Source organism: Mesoplodon mirus (genome assembly GCF_964341445.2).
Source record: "Mesoplodon mirus genome assembly, chromosome: 17".
Lineage (NCBI taxonomy): Eukaryota > Metazoa > Chordata > Mammalia > Artiodactyla > Ziphiidae > Mesoplodon > Mesoplodon mirus.
Genome location: NC_138993.1, coordinates 52,274,696 through 52,291,557, shown reverse-complemented (window position 1 = coordinate 52,291,557; position 16,862 = coordinate 52,274,696). Strand labels below are relative to the sequence as shown.

The 16,862-nt window shown below is 39.3% G+C and overlaps 1 protein-coding gene across 1 annotated transcript in view; it reads left to right on the top strand.

The window, feature by feature from the left end:
* OBI1 (ORC ubiquitin ligase 1) overlaps positions 1–16,862 on the top strand; it is a 44,605-nt gene that overhangs the window by 21,780 nt on the left and 5,963 nt on the right. The window contains exon 5 of the mRNA XM_082602565.1: positions 2,225–2,313. Within this exon, the coding sequence (XP_082458691.1) occupies positions 2,225–2,313 (89 nt within the window). The remainder of the gene's footprint in view (positions 1–2,224; positions 2,314–16,862) is intronic.

Below are 16,862 nucleotides of genomic sequence, written 5' to 3'. Positions count from 1 at the left end.
CTGAGGTGACCCAACACTGGAGCCTACCCCAGGCTGTTTGGTAGGGCTAATGGTGGACTCTGGGAGGGTTCATGCCAAGGAGTACTTCCCGGAACTTCTGCTGCCAGTGTCCTTGTCCCCACGGTGAGCCACAGCCACCCACCACCTCTGCAGGAGACCCTCCAACACTAGCAGGTAGGTCTGGTTCAGTCTCCTATGTGGTCACTGCTCCTTCCCCTGGGTCCTGATGCACACACTACTTTGTGTGTGCCCTCCAGGAGTGGAGTCTCTGCTTCCCCCAGTCCTGTCGAAGTCCTGCAATCAAATCCCACTAGAGTTCAAAGTCTGATTCTTTAGGAATTCCTCCTTCCGTTGCCGGACCCCCAGGTTGGGAAGCCTGACGTGGGGCTCAGAACCTTCACTCCAGTGGGTGGCCTTCTGTGGTATAAGTGTTCTGCAGTCTGTGAGTCACCCACTCAGCAGTTATGGGATTTGATTTTACTGTGATTGTGCCCCTCCTACCATATCATTGTGGCTTCTCCTTTGTTTTTGGATGTGGGGTGTCTTTTTTGGTGAGTTCCAGTGTCTTCCTGTCAATGCTCGTTCAGCAGTTAGTTGTGATTCCAGTGTTCCCACAAAAGGGAGTGAGAGCACGTCCTTCTACTCCACCATCTTGAAGCAATCCTGGACTATTTTTCTAATGTTTCCAGGGCTAAGTGAGTTTTGAACAATTATGAAGCCAGTGTTGAGAATGCAAAATATAATAATTAGCTGAAGTCTTCACTACTCTTTTGGGTGCAACAAATAGGCAGAACTCTCCCCTTTGTAACTTTACCTACCTGATTCTCCTGAACTTGAAACCATCTCTAATAGTTGAGGAACTAGCCAGCCCATAAAGAGAATCTTAGAGAGCCACAGGACTGGTGAGAGACCTTGACAGAGGGGATGGGGAAAAGAAATCAAATGAGGTTCTAATTTAAGCCTGTCATTCATCATCAAAAAGCATTCACTAAGTGCCTCCTCTTATGAGGGCTTAATTCATTGTTTGTGTGTATGAGGAAGTAAATTACTTTTCCTGTGTCTTCAGAGGGGCAGTAATGGTATTTATTAGTCACTTAAAGAATTAACCCTCCATAATCCTGGTTGGTTTGCACCCACGAAGGTAAGCAGGTTCTCAGAGCTCAAAAGGAACCTAGATGAGTCTAAGTGAGAGAGTTAGGCTTGGTGCCCAGAAGAGTGTCCTCTGTCCTGCTTCTCTTGTCATCCTCTTGGGGCATTTGTGTGTTGATAGACAAATAATATAGTGAAACGTTCTACAAATTATTGGTCAGATTTTTAAAATCTGTTTTCAAGTTTTCTTGGTTTAAACCTGTTTGTTGACAAGTGTTCTTGTGACCCCTTCACTTTGAATGTTAATGTTCTAGTCAGACGATGAATTTCTCTTGCCAGGTTGGTAAGATTGGTTCCTAGTCTAAGGAGTCTTATTTTTTGTTGGAATTGAAAAACACAATGACTAGGGGGGTTAAATGAAGTAGCTTTTAAGAAGACTACAATAGACACACTACTTTTTGGGCTGTCAAGACTCAATATTGAGCTTCTAGATTTTCTAGGAATTAATGTTTTGTCAAGCAGTTTTTAGGTATCATAGAACTCAAAAAAAGAAAATCATACTTGGGATTTTTTTTTAATCAAAAGAGAATCCGTAGAATTTATTAGAAAACATTGATTCAATTCTGAGAGTCCCAGAAGTTGTGAGCCAGAGCATTTGAGAAAGCCATTTTGAAGAAAGCAAGCTATGTTATCACTAAAAACTATTTTAAAATAGCAACCAAAAATCAATCTCATAGCTCAAGATTCTTAGCATTAGTTTTGTGAATAATTGCATGTGGTATAATGTTATCATGTTTAGAGCATTCAGTTATTTGAAAAAGGAAAAGAAAAAAACATATTTGCCATTAGTTTAGTCCCTTAATGACTCTAAGCTGACTAACATAGTTCCGTTTATTTCCCTGGATAGGGGATTTGCAGAGTGCTTGGGGAATATGGATTAAAAATGCTTGGTTGTGTTCACAGTTTCACAAGTCATTCCCAATGGTGATTTTAAGCTTCTGAAGACATGTTCTAATATTCAGTTTTCTGATATTGTTGCTCTAAAAAAATACAGATGGCTCATGTCATTATTTTTACAAGGCACTTTTGTTTTAACTTGTGCTTAATTATTTTCAACACTTTTTCTTTTTCTAAGGCAAATAAAAAATTGAAATTGGAAAATGGTGGCCTGGTGAGGGAGAATTTACGACTGAAAGCTGAAGTTGATAACAGATCACCCCAGAAGTATGTATTTTGCTAACAGAGCAATGTTTCAGGTTATGTCAATGTTTTAGAATAAGCTGCTGTTATAGTTTGTGTTTGTCATTTGACTCTTTTCATTGAAGCATGTAACTTTAAATAGAATGTCTTACCTCTAAACATCAAGTGTATACTTATGTTACTGGTAAAATCTGTCTCAGTTAAGGCTAGTGTTGAAGAGAAGATTTCCCTCTTATCCTTTTTCCGTATCTGATTAGCAAGAGGATTGTTTTATGTGACCTAAGATAGGTGAGCCTCCACTTGGTTTTACATGTAACTGTTTAGTGGTCCGAACAAAGAGTAGGGAGAGTAACATAATGCCCTTTGGACGTTTTCTGAAATAATCATAGTTAAAATTCATATAGTGCTTTCTCTTTGCCAGGTGCAACAACCTGTGATGTAGAACTATTATTATTCTCCATTTACAGATGATGAAATGGAGGCATAGAGATCAAATTAATTTTTCTAAATCTGCACTGCTAGTAAGTGGTGGAAATAGGATTTGAACCAATGTAGTCTAGCCCCGGAATCTGTGTTCTGTTACATTACATTGAAAACTATCACACTACCCATTACACTAAAAAGCCTGTCTGAAATAGAATCTTAAGGCATCATTTGTTGAATTTTGGACTGATTTGAACTATACAATTAACTGAATTTATTCTTTTGTGATGGGATAGTTTTCACTCCATTCCAAAAGGTAAGCAGTTGGAACTATTGACCCACTTAACAGTTAGTTTAAAATGATAAGAAACCATTGAGAGTTAAGACTTGAAAATTGAGAAAAGATGGGAGACAGTGCTTAAGGTTGTTATTTTTCTAGGGAAAAAAATGACAAGTGAAAAGAGAATATGGCCCCCATCCCTCTGAGGAGTGGCATATCAGAACTCCACACTGCCTTCCCATTCAACCATTAGACTTCATTTTTTCCTAATGGAAAAAGACAAAGACAGACATAAACAAACAGTGGAAATTTATCCTACCAGAGGTAGTTCTCTGCTTGTCATTTGAAAAGGAGAAAATATTGCCTTCAGTAAAACAAGTATAGTATCAGGAAATGGTAGAAATAAACCATAATTACTCAAAGCAGAGATAACTAACCAATAGACAAAGAAGCATAGCTTTTACTTTTAAATAGTTCCTTCCCCTTTTTTCTTTCACTTCAGATAATGTCGTACTTTGATGAATTAGTGAAATAAACTTAAGAAGTGTTGCCATTATTATATGGCGGTTTGAATCTCTGCTCTTCTCATTTATTGGCAGCTCGCCTTGCCAGTCATAGTAATGCTTGTCCATTAGCCATTCCCCACGGCAGGCTGAATGGAACTAAAGCCATTTTGTTTGTAGCTTTTATTTCTTGAAAAGTTGCCCACCAGATTTCAGATTTAATACTAGCCACCAGGATGTGTGTTTTTAAATAGCCCTGACTCCTACCTGATAAACAACTGAAGAATCTTATATCTAAAGAAACATCACTGCTGTCTATTCTAACGAGCAACCACACTTCTGAATCCCATATAACTTTGGGATTTGCTATCTTTAACTTCCATTCCTTCCCTTCAGGGGAAGGGAACAGTTTCACTTAAAAAACGATTTGAACTGACCCCTATTCCTGATCAATTTGCAATGCACTGAGGTATTAAAAGCATGGCTTTTGATTTATAGCCTTGTTTACTCTGCATCACCAAACCCTAGTGGGATTCAGAGAGAAGCTGACCACAGCTGAAAATACCCAGATCTGGTTCACCTGAAGAGAGCTCCTGTTCGTATTGAAAAGAATATTACATTTCAAGGGTTTAAAAGTAAATGCAAGCAAATAAAAACCATCTATTCCATTTCATTCCCTTGATTAGGAAGTGCCTTGACAAATTATTTTTCTCGTGTCTACTTGGTTAGGTATCAAGGTATACTTTTTATACGCATGACCTTAGTTTCTGATGTATCTTTCAGGTTGTGCAGACATATTCTACAAATCATGCAGAAGAGAGAGTTTTAAAATTTAGATACTAGAGAGGAAAAAAATTAGGAAGGTATATTTGTTAGCTTGGACTGTCATAATAAAATACTATAGACAGGGTGGCTTAAACATTGGGTGTTTATTTTCTTACAGTTCTGGAGGCTAGAAATCCCAGATCAAGGTTCAGCAATTTTGGTTTCTGGCAAGGGCTCTCTTTTTGGCTTGCAGACAGCTGCCTTCTCACTATGTCTTCACATGTCAGAGAGAGAGAGAGCGTGCACGCTCTGGTCTCTCTTCTTCTTCTTATGAGGATGCCAGTCCTGTTGGATTAGGGCCTCATCTTTATGGTCTCATTTAACCTTAATTACCTCCTGAAGACCCTGTCTCTGAATATAGTCACATTGGGGTTTAGGGCTTCAACAAATGAATTTGGTGGGGAAGTTGGGAACACAATTCAGTCCATAGCAGAAGGTATTTCTTTTTAGGACACTCAAGCAAATATCATGCTATTTCCCCAGAACTAGACTAACATCTGGTGTCAACAAGGGGGGGACTTAGACATTTACATTGGTCTCAAGTAGATAGTATTATATAAAATAATATATTTTATAATTTTTAAAAACAGTGCTATAATCTTTAAAATGAAATCTGGATTATCATTTATCTCCTCTGCTATTGTTTTTCCAGTCTATCTTTTACCCTCCATTATATCCAGTCTTAAAAGTGTACCTGCATATTTTTCCTTTCTCAACTTTAAGTTAAAAGCCCTTTTGAGCAGTGTGGCAGATATCCTACTAATCATACTCTTCTAGGTATCAATAATATCCATTCTATTCCTTGTCAAAAATTCATTGTTTCGATATCTAAACTGGTGGTCCAGAAAAATGCAATCTTTTTCTTTGACTTGATGTAGCCAGAGACTTCCTGAATTTGTCTTCTAATTTGTTTCACCTGGAGAAAGCCGTCTGTTTGCCCTTTCAGTTTTCTCTAACATGGACTCCTAAGAGAATCAGATTTGATATTCAGAACTCAAGAGGTGGTGGTAATGTCCTTTAGTTTACAAGACTGTTATGCGAAGAAAACTTACTCTCCCAACCAGTCCAGAAATACTAAAAGTTTATTTACTTGACAGTATCCTAGGTGCTTTGAACTATACAAAATAAATACTCTTTCTGACCCCTAAAGTAGGTTAGGTTCCCTTGCTGTAATTTCTTTTACTACCTTGTACTTTCCCTTTTTAGCACATATCCCAATTACTAATAATTAATGTTTTGTGTAATTATTTGTTTCATGTTCTTTTTGAGTGAGGACTATAGTTTTATTCATGGTTGTAGCCCTGCATTTTATAGTGTCTGGCTAATATTCTGCCTCTAGTATATATTTGTTGAGTAAATGAATAAAAACGTAGCTCCCAAGACTATGATAAAACAGACAAATCCAGAATATGGTATAGTCAATTGGAAAAATGACCAGATTTCTTCATTAAGTCATTGGCAAAATGGGAGGGGAAGCCTGATTTACAGTAAAAGAAAACTAAGAGATATAATAACCAAATGCAGTACATGGATTTTGTTTGGATATTGATTAATAACAAATGTCAGAAGACATTTTTGAGGCCATTGGATATATTTGAATATGAACTAGGTATTAGATGATACCGAGGAATTACTGTTAATTTTGTTTAGGTCTTATGGTTACTTAACAAAATGTCCATGTTTTCTTTAGAAATGCATACTAAAATATGAACTATAGTATATTTTAACAAAAGATATATATATATATATGTGAAATGAGGCAAAATCTTGATAATTCTTGAATGTGGGTGATGAGTATATGGAGTTATTACTGTTCTCCGATTAAAACCAACAAAACGTAGTCCTTGGTTCCAGGAAGTTCATAACCTAATGAAGACAAGAGAAAAAATACATGAAACAATTAAATACTAAATCGTTACTAAGTCAAATAGCAGAGACAGCAGTATGAGTTCAGAGAACGGCCAGTTGGTTGGAGTGACGAGAGTCTTTATCTAAGAGGCAGGACTTGAGCCCAGCTTTGAAAGATGGAGATTTCAGTGAAGAGGAAGGCATTCTGAGCAAGAGGAAACAGCTTGAGCGGTTAGGAGTATTAAGAGGTCCCTTCAGCTCTAGTTCCTTGTCTCCAGAGCAGCCACGAGTCATGCTCAAGAAACACGGTGGCTTCCTTCTCAAACTCAGCAGAGCAGAGGTCCTCTGTGTAATTTGCACATCTCTCCATTGTGACCATCATCATCCCACTTAAACAGCTGGTTAGCACAATTCCACTACATCTAGTACTCCACTACATTCTGCTCTAAGCAGAAAGGCCTGTTCTCAGTCTCCTATTTAACGGGGAATGCCAAGTGTCACACCTCCACATGATAAGAAACAAGAGTAAGAAGCTAAAGGGAGGACTTTAGAATTGCATTTCTCTATTCCTGAACTGTACCAGGAAGTGTGATATATTTGTCCGTGATAGAGGAGTTCCTTAGTGATTTTTTTGCTCGAAAGGGTATGAAGAATCGATTTGTAAAGCACTTGAGAGTCCCATGCCCTCTCTCTGAGATCTCTCTGTTCAGTTGTGACATATTTTTTGTTCTAGTCTTGCTAGGCAGAGTTTGTGCCATGTTGCTGCCTATTATGAGGCTTTGGCAGAGCAGATGTCCATGCCCTTAGCTTCTAACTTACCTTAAAGCGTAGGGTATAAAGCTCCATATACAAAATTCCATAGGTGATTTAAATCAAACCTGGTTATAATTGGATTAATGGCTTTCCTTTCTATAAATATGTGTTTGGGAATGTCATTGTATCTTTAGTGAGATCTGTGGGTTTGATAGTATGGTAGTGTTAAGCATCATTTTTACTGCCCGGCAGCCCCAAGGCTTATCGTTATGGACCAGTCTTCACCCATGCCTCAGCTCCTTCTGGGGGAAGATAAAGGCTCCAGATACTCTCTAGATGGTGAGCAGTATTTCCTATTATTAGTACATGAAAAAAGTGCTCTGAGGAGGAAAGAATAGACTTCGTAAGTCATAACCTGCACGTTCTTCCCTTCTTGCTGTATTTGTGTTCCTTGAGCCGTCTTATCAACTCCCATGGCTTTAATAATCATCTACTTGTATGTCTGAGATTACAAAACAAAATCTAAATCTTTGGCCTTGTCTTTTCTCCTAAACTGTAGATTAGTGTTTCCATCTATCTATTTTATACTTGCACTCAAGATCCTATACCTTAAATTCGCCACAAAGCACAGTAGTTAAATAAATACTTAGTTCTGGAGACAACAGTACCTGGATTCAAGTTTCCCTGCTTCCACTCTGTCTCTCTTTTCCCTGCCCAGTTCATTTTCACCATGCTCAAAATTGCTGTTTATAAAGTATAAACCACACTATTAAATCTCCTATCCAGTGTTTTCCTAAAATAAAATCCAGACTCTTCACCAACTAGTCTATGCTTGCTTATTCCACTTCATCTCATTCTCATTCCCCCAGCTAATCCTGCTCTAGCCATACTGGTCTTCTTCTGTTTCTAAAACATGCTTCCCCCAAATCACAGCACTAGTAAGTAGACAAAGCCAGAGTTCAGTTCTAGAGAGTCTGGCTCTGGAGCCTGTGCTCATAATCACATGCTATATTGCTTCCCCATGCCATGATTTTATCACTACGGTTAAGAAAACATAGGCAGAACGCTCTATGACATAAATTACAGCAAGATCCTTTTTGACCCACCTCCTAGAGAAATGGAAATAAAAACAAAAATAAACAAATGGGACCTAATGAAACTTCAAAGCTTTTGCACAGCAAAGGAAACCATAAGCAAGACGAAAAGACAACCCTCAGAATGGGAGAAAATATTTGCTAATAAAGCAACTGACAAAGGATTAATCTGCAAAATATACAGGCAGCTCATGTAGCTCAATATCAAAAAAGCAAACAATCCAATCCAAAAATGGGCAGAAGACCTAAATAGACATTTCTGCAAAGAAGATATACAGATTGCCAACAAACACATGAAAGGATGCTCAACATCACTAATCATTAGAGAAATGCAAATCAAAACTACAATGAGGTATCATCTCACACTGGTCAGAATGGCCATCATCACAAAATCTAGAAACAATAAATGCTGGAGAGGGTGTGGAGAAAAGGGAACCCTCTTGCACTGTTGGTGGGAATGTAAATTGATACAGCCACTGTGGAGAACAGTATGGAGGTTCCTTAAAAAACTACAAATAGAACTACCATATGACCCAGCAATCCCCCTACTGGGCATATACCCTGAGAAAACCATAATTCAAAAAGAGTCATGTACCACAATGCTCATTGCAGCTCTATTTACAATAGCCAGTACATGGAAGCACCCTAAGTGTCCACTGACAGATGAATGGATAAAGAATATGTGGCACATATATACAATGGATTATTACTCAGCCATAAAACGAAATGAAATTGAGTTATTTATAGTGAGGTGGATGGATCTAGAGACTGTCATACAGAGTGAGTAAGTTAGAAAGAGAAAAACACCGTATGCTAACACATATATATGGAATATAAAAAGTAAATGGTCTGAAGAACCTAGGCAGGACAGGAATAGACACAGACATAGAGAATGGACTTGAGGACACAGGGAGGGGGAAGGGTAAGCTGGGACGAAGTGAGAGAGTGGCCTGGACATATATACACTACCAAATGTAAAACAGATAGCTAGTGGGAAGCAGTCGCATAGCACAGGGAGATCAGCTCGGTGCTTTGTGACCACCTGGAGGGGTGGGATAGGGAGGGTGGGAGGGAGACGCAAGAGGGAGGGGATATGGGGATATATGTATATGTATAGCTGATTCACTTTGTTATAAAGCAGAAACTAACACACCATTGTAGAGCAATTATACTCCAATAAACATGTTAAAAAAAAAGAGAGAGTAAGGAAGTAGGAGGTGCAGCAGCAGAGGGCTGCGTCCGCCCCCCCACCCTTCTCTTCCTTCAGTGTTGAACAGTGGCTCTGTGAGGTGAATGCTTGAAAGCATTCAACATTAAATTCAACGTACTTCACATTAATGTTTGTATATACCTTGTTAGCAATTCTTCAGTATTTCAAATCAACTCACTTGAAGTGCCGAAGGCTTGTTCTCAAATAACTCTCCTGAGGTGACATGAAAGCCGAAAGCAGCCTGTGACTTGAGTCCAGCCTTGCTGCCTATGTCCTTCCCTTGCAAAACCCCAGCACCTGAGAGGCACCTGATAAATACTTGCTGAATCATTAAATAAGTAGATAAATAACATTCGATAAATTACTTGACCCGTTGGGGCCATTGCTTTCTTTATATAAAATGTGGATAATGTACTGCTTTGAGGACTAAGGGAAATAATTGTATGTCCTTGGCACAGCATGTAACACAAAGAACTGGTAGAGGTTTGTGTCTAAATAACTGTATCCATTATCCATCCCACACAAAAGATTGTTTATCCTCTTGCTTTGTTCCTATCCTCCTTCATGGCTTTACTGCTCATCCGGTTGCCTAAGATAAAAACTTCAGTCTTCCTATGTTTCTCCACCCCTTGTCCTCACCCCACACCTAAGTGTTCAGTATATTCTATCCTGCCTATTAAATGCCTCGGTAACGCATCTTCTTCTTGTTCCCACTAGTTTAGATCCACGTGATTTCGTGCTTAGCCGATTTTAACAACCTTCCGACTGATTGCTCTTCTTTTCCTCTCTCAACCCTGGAGCATCTGCTTTATTGTTGCCTGAATTCTAAAATATAACTTTGATCATCTCACTGCCTTGCTTAATAACCTTTGGTGATTTCCCATTGCTCACAAATTGAAGCCCAAATTTCTTAGTATAGTATGGGAGCTGCTTTACTAATATGATTTCAGCTTAGCCTTCTTAGCACCTCTCCAACCTTCTTCTTCTTATACTCTGCTGTGGCCATGCTGAATTTCTCCCTGGGCCGAGATATGCCATGTTATGACATGTACCTTTGCTCATGTCTTTTCCTTTGCCTTCCCTGGTCCTCTCCATTAGCCTCTCTGTTTTATTCTGCCTGGTTAATCCCTACCCATCCTTTGAGATCGAGCCCAGTTGTCAGTTTATCTATGAGACCCTCCGAGATTTCCAGGATGGTTCTTTTATCATACTGTTTTAAGGATTACATCGTATACTGACCAGATCTGACTGTCATGCTCAGTTAATCTACCAGCTCCTTGGAACTAATACATTTTTTTTTTTTTTTGGTGGCACCACACGGCTTGTGGGATCTTATTTCCCCAACCAGGGATCAAACCCATGCCCCCTGTGATGGAAGTGCAGAGTTCTAACCACTGGACTGCCAGGGAATGCCCAAGACATGTTTTTTTTTTTTTTTTTTTTTTTTTTTAATGAACTCAGTGTGTATCTGTGTAAAGTGTGAGTGTTTGTGTGTGAGTGCTTGTGTGTGTGTGTTTGTGTGTATTTTTCCTCTGGGACATGGCAGAAGGAAGGAGTCCTTACACTCTAATACTTTATACTGCTGCTTGGAGGGAACTGACCAGGGAATTAAGATCTTGAGCTTTCTTGAAGCTTAAGGTATATAGGGTTTAAGAGGGCAGAAAGTCAGAGATTCCTGGCATTCTCCAAATGAGGAGAGTAGAGGAATTTCCTGAAGTTTTCCAAAATTGTACTAGAGATTGAGAGATAGAAAGAGGAAAAGAGGAGGTAGTGTCAGGGCTTGTCTGGCTCCAGGACGATGTTTCTGGTCTGAGTCGCCTTACTTGAACCAGGTTTTCCTGCCCTTACCTGTCTCCATGCTGACAGTGAGCTGTGCCCCTTCCTGGTTTACAGGTCTGCTCTTCCTAAACTGTGTCTCAGGATGTGCCAGTACTACACCTGGCTTTCAGCTTCCTCAGCAGCATCTCTGCTCTTGCTAGCCTTGGCTGTTCTCTCTTCTTGACCTTTTCTGGCCTTTTTTGTTTCTCACGATTCTGCTCTGACAAATGCCATGATTCCTGGTATTTGACCCCAGCCTGATCCGTTGACTGATTCTGCTGTGCCCTTTGGTTTTCCCGGAAGGGGAACTTGTAGACTGTCAGGGGAGCCTGATGATACCCTGGGGCCAGACTGTGACAGCTGGGTGTGCTCAGGCCCCTCAGCTGCCTGAGGGGCCCTTCTCTGGATATTCAGCTAATTGGGGGCGGACAGTTGCTGCAGTTTTCTGTCAACTTGCCTTTATTGTATTGATAAGATATTTTAGGAGCCTGTAGTGCATGCTAATGACTGAGCGGTAAGGTTGTCAGAAAGATGATGAACTGCGTGAGAACAAGGATAATGTCTTCTACCCCTTTTGTTTTCCTTCCTCATCACCTCTCAGCATGCATTAGTCCTCAGTAACTATCGTCTGAGCAATAATTACAGAGTGGCTGGATCACAGCTCTTTGTTTTATTTTGTTTCGTGTTGTTCTTCATGCTGAGAGAGAGAGATTGATTTAACTATAGTGAAAAATGTATAGATACTATTAGTTCAGAGATTTTTAAGTATGCTTTTTTTCACCCAACAACAGTTGCATTCTTTTATACTATTGAGATTTTATTGTTGTTGTTAAGGTTAGTATATTTTGGGAAAAGGTATAAATCCTTTATTCCTCTGAGAACTGTAAAAAGATATGAAATAGCATATCTCAAGGTTCTCTCCTTCCATGAAAGATTAGGATCGCCATTTATGTCATATCAACTTTGAGGCTGATCTTTTAGGGCAGAAAATTAGGACATTTCTGCATGGAATTGAAATGAGATATATTTAACAAATAGAATGGAATTTATTCTACAGTAAAAAGAGTAGTCCATCTTCAGGCAGTGAATATAGATGTGGGTTAACCCTTTTTAGAGACTTACTACAAAAAAGAACCTGTTCCTCTTCAATTTACATATGCTGCCCAGCACTTGGGTGTTTTCTATTAAGAATTTCTAGGTATCGCAGCAAGAATTTTCACCACAATTTTTAAATACAAATGCATGGTTAGTTCAATAAAATAAACACACACAAAAAACCTTTCTTTAAAATTGTGTTAATAATACGAGATTTTTTTCCTTTTTGGCTGCATTGAGTCTTTGTTGCTGCGTGCGGGATTTCTCTAGTTGTGAGCGGGAGCTACTCTTCGTTGCGGTGCACAGGCTTCTCATTGCTGTAGCTTCTCTTGTGGAGCACAGGCTCTAGGCATGCAGGCTTCAGTAGTTGCAGCATGCGGGCTCAGTAGTTGTGGCACGCGGGTCCTAGAGTACACGGGCTTCAGTAGTTGTGGCGTGTGGGCTCAGTAGTTGTGGTGAACGGGCTTAGTTGCCCCATGGCATGTGGGATCTTCCCGGACCAGAAATCAAACCCGTGTCCCCTTCATTGGCAGGCAGATTCTTAACCAGTGTGCCACCAGGGAAGTCCCTGAGCTATTATTTTTAAACTCTGTTCTCCGTTTGAAAGCTTGCCAATCAGATTCTACCTTAATTTTTAAACAGGACTTTTGGGAGGTGGAGGAAGAAGGAATGACTGCAAGGGCCTTAGTTCTTTGTCTAGTTCCACTGTCCATGTGACCTTTGTCTTTAGGGGGAAATTGTGGCTTTTTTCTATTCTTCCAAATATTGGAGCACTTTCTGTTTTGTGATAAATATAACAATATAAGATGCAATATAACATAGCTTGTATTTTTTATTCCTATTAGAACCCTAGATAAGTAAGTACCTATGTGATATTTAGGTCTGAAAATTATACATTTAAAATTTTGCTCATTTCACATTGGTAGCTTTGTTTCCTTGTAGTTGAAGATGCCTGCTGATTGTGCATGAGATAGACAGGAAGATGTATGCTTTTTATACATAGCACAATTAAAGATGGAGCTTCCAGTTTATGGTTCTGGTTCAGATTTCGTATTCATATCTCTGGTTAAAATAGTCACCCTTTTTGGGTTGGCATTTGCCAGGTTGATCTGTCTGTGCTATAGTTTCCTGCAAGGCCATTTTAATAAATGATCTTTGGAAGTTTGAAAATACTCTTGAACTTATGTCTAGAACATAATAGTTGTTTGATAAATATTTATTGGCTTTGTGCATACATATCTGAATGTATTTCTACATCTTGTTATTTCCTCTCCATATTTCTAATAGCAGATGTATGTATTAATAAATACTACAACAATTCTAGTCCCTTGATCATATATACAGACTTGGCACTCAGTAGACATGCTTGCATTTTGTACTATGTCATAGTATAAATAGGTGCTGACATTATTTAAGAAGGGATCTCGTGTTCAAGCATCTCATATGGCTTCATACATGGTGTTTAGACTCAGACAGACTTGGCTTCTTGCTGCTTCCTTTCTACATAACCTGGAAGAAGAGGCAACCTTTTTAAGTGTCTCATTTTTCATCTTTAAAATAAGAGTAATAGATCTTGCTTCATAAAGTTAACATGACAATTAAATTAGGTAAGTAAATATATATCAAGCATATAGCAGCGTCCGTGACATAAGTAAACTTTCAGTGAATTGTGGCTGCTGCTGTTATTGTCACCAGCGTTGTCCTTAGTAGTCACTTACAGCATTGTGGCCGATTTGTCTGTTACATTTACTTTTGGTAATTTCCATCCCCAGAGTTCACTTGCCTTTCTTTCTTTATTTATTCGGATGTTGGGCCAGGGAATAGAAACATTGTCTTGAGTCTTCAGGAGGGAAGAGGTTTTTCCTGTTCTCTTTTGGTATGCCTCATGTTGAATATATTTTTGTGGACTCAACTAGTGTGACAAAGATTGGCCATAGACAGTACTTTTATGATTAACAAATTCTCTAGGACTGTAACATTTTCATAACTGTTTCATTTTAAACAGAGAAAACTCTCTTGAAGAAACACTGGCAAGTCATCAGGTTCAGCAGTGGAAGAAAATGTATAGGGCACTTTCCAAAGCTTCTCTAGTAGTTTAAAGACAGAACGCTCTCCCCCATCCTCCTGATACGTACACAGGGATGAGAGTAGATATGAGTAACGCACAGACAGCTCACTGGGAGCCGGTGAGAGAAAGGCCCCCACCACCCAGTACAGTTTTGAGCTGCCGACAGTGCTGGTCCTCCCTGTGTTCTTTCCCTGGAGTACGCCTCCTCCCCATCCTGTACACACATGCGGACAGCAGAGCACAGCACTGGACCTCCCCCTTTCCTTCCCAGCCCCGTCCAAACTCAGATCCTAAAGAGCTCATATTACAGACTACTCACTGAAGTTATGTATAATCAAAAAGAGGCATTTGCGGGGGCTTCCCTGGTGGCGCAGTGGTTGAGAGTCCGCCTGCCGATGCAGGGGACACGGGTTCGTGCCCCGGTCCGGGAAGATCCCACGTGCCGCGGAGCGGCTGGGCCCGTGAGCCATGGCTGCTGAGCCTGCGCGTCCGGAGCCTGTGCTCTGCAACGGGAGAGGCTACAACAGTGAGAGGCCCGCGTACCGCAAAAAAAAAAAAAAAGAGGCATTTGCAAACTTAAGGAATCTTTAACCCATACATTATGCTGTAGGAGAAAAGACTTAGGAAAGGGAAAGGAACGATAGAAATTTTTTTCCCCTAAAAGTTTTATCTCTCTTCCATGTTTTAAGTAAAGAAGATACTTTCCTAGTATCTCCATAAGTCAGGGAATGAGAAGATATGCAACTGCAGCTATATAGCCAGGCAACTCTGCAATAAAATATACTGTATGCCTGGGTCATTCTTTTCTTAGATAAATGTAACAGTTCTTTAAAAAACAATTGTTGACTCACTTAAGTTTACTTGGTTTTCCCACATACCAAGCATTACTTTAGTACAGGTAATCCTCACTTTGCATGGTTGTATAGAATCATAAAAATGACCATTCAACCTAAAACCATGCAAAGCAATCTCAATAATCAGTGAGAAAAATCAAATTGTTCTATAAACTTTAATAATTTTAATCAAAGCATTAAATCTGTCAGTTATAAATGTATATGAAGATGAAAAATAGTAAAACATACTTATTTAGTACATTAATATTTTTATAGTACAATTTAAAACATTAGAAACTGAGAATTGAAATGTTTTATTTCTTTATAAAAAACTTACAGAGAATAATTTGAATAGTGCTTGCCTTCTTAGCGTATAGCTTATGATATGAAGGCAGCAACTTTTCTAACGCTTCAACAACTATTCCTAAGTTTGCATCAGCTTTACATTTAATCCTTTTGTGCTTTCAATATTGTGCAATAGCTCCATGTTGCTTTAATGCGAAGTTTTTTGCCAGCCTGTCACTTCCTCTAGACATCTTTATCCTTTTCATCACAGCCACTTCTTTCATTTATGTCAACAAGTTTGCCTTTCCCAAGTTCCTCTGGCTTACCTAGGGTCTCTCAAATAGTGACAGTTTCAACATTCCCACAGTCAGCTGTTCTTCTCTACACTTACATTTGATTCTAACTTTACTACTGGCATTAATCACTTTTCCATTTCTTTGCTATACCTCATCTTTGTTGCCTAGTTCTGTCTTTTGATTATCCATTTTTGTAAAATGTCATGTGACAGCCCAACTCTATGTTTTATTGTCTGTGGATGAAGTGAATAACAGGTGCACAGTCACTTTCAGACTTTGAGAGAAGTGACCTGATTGGTCACTGTTCATGATGCACGGTCTGTTGTTTATATAGTGTTCTGTGAACTGAAAAGCTGGCAGTGAAGTTTTACTTTATGCAGCTACTCACAGTTAATATAATGTGGTAAATTTGAACCATGTTGTTCAGTGACTGGTGGTGTTTAACTAAACTGTGGTAACTGAAATTTGTGCATATCGAAACCATCAAGGACCTCGATATTGAAGACCTATCAGATAGGCTGGATCACAAAAGCTGGTCCATATCCAAAGATTGCTTTCACTTTGTTTCACTCTTACCTCAGGTAGTAAGTAAGGAAAAGACATAAAATCAAAGGTACATGGAAGGCAGAGGGGCTCACTTCCCCAGATGCCCTCTTGTTCCTCAAGAAGATGTTTCTGAAGTTTGGTGGTCTCAGCAACCCACTGGGCTTTGCTGCATTAATCCCTTTTGTTGGGGCTGCCATTGAGAACTAGAGGGGCAAAGTAAATTACTCAAGTTTCACAGCTAGTTAATGGCTGCATAGCACTAGAGGTTAATTCTTTTGACACTTGGTTCTGGCATTTATTCTTTTACCACATTTGCTTTCTTCTGACACCTTTCAAACACGTCCTGTTCCTCCTGTGTGATGAGCTATGAGAAAATGTGGTCTTGGGAACTTTTCATTATTAGAGATGCCCTTACTCTAGTTATAATACCTCAGAGGTCAAACCAATAGGACTTTTCATTTCTCTTACTTCTAGTAGGGACAGGACCAATCTTGTACTTATGTAGCTTTTTGAACAGGGGAGCTCTCAGCCAGAATGTGTACATCAGTTAACATTGCAAGATGAAAAATCCTTTAAGCTTCTCCTTAGATTTTAGCAAAACACACTTCTGATATCAGATGCAGCCCCCAAACTGCTTTATGTTTTCTCTGACATAATGAAGCCCTTGGCCATCACTGCTGATTTGAAAATCAAAGC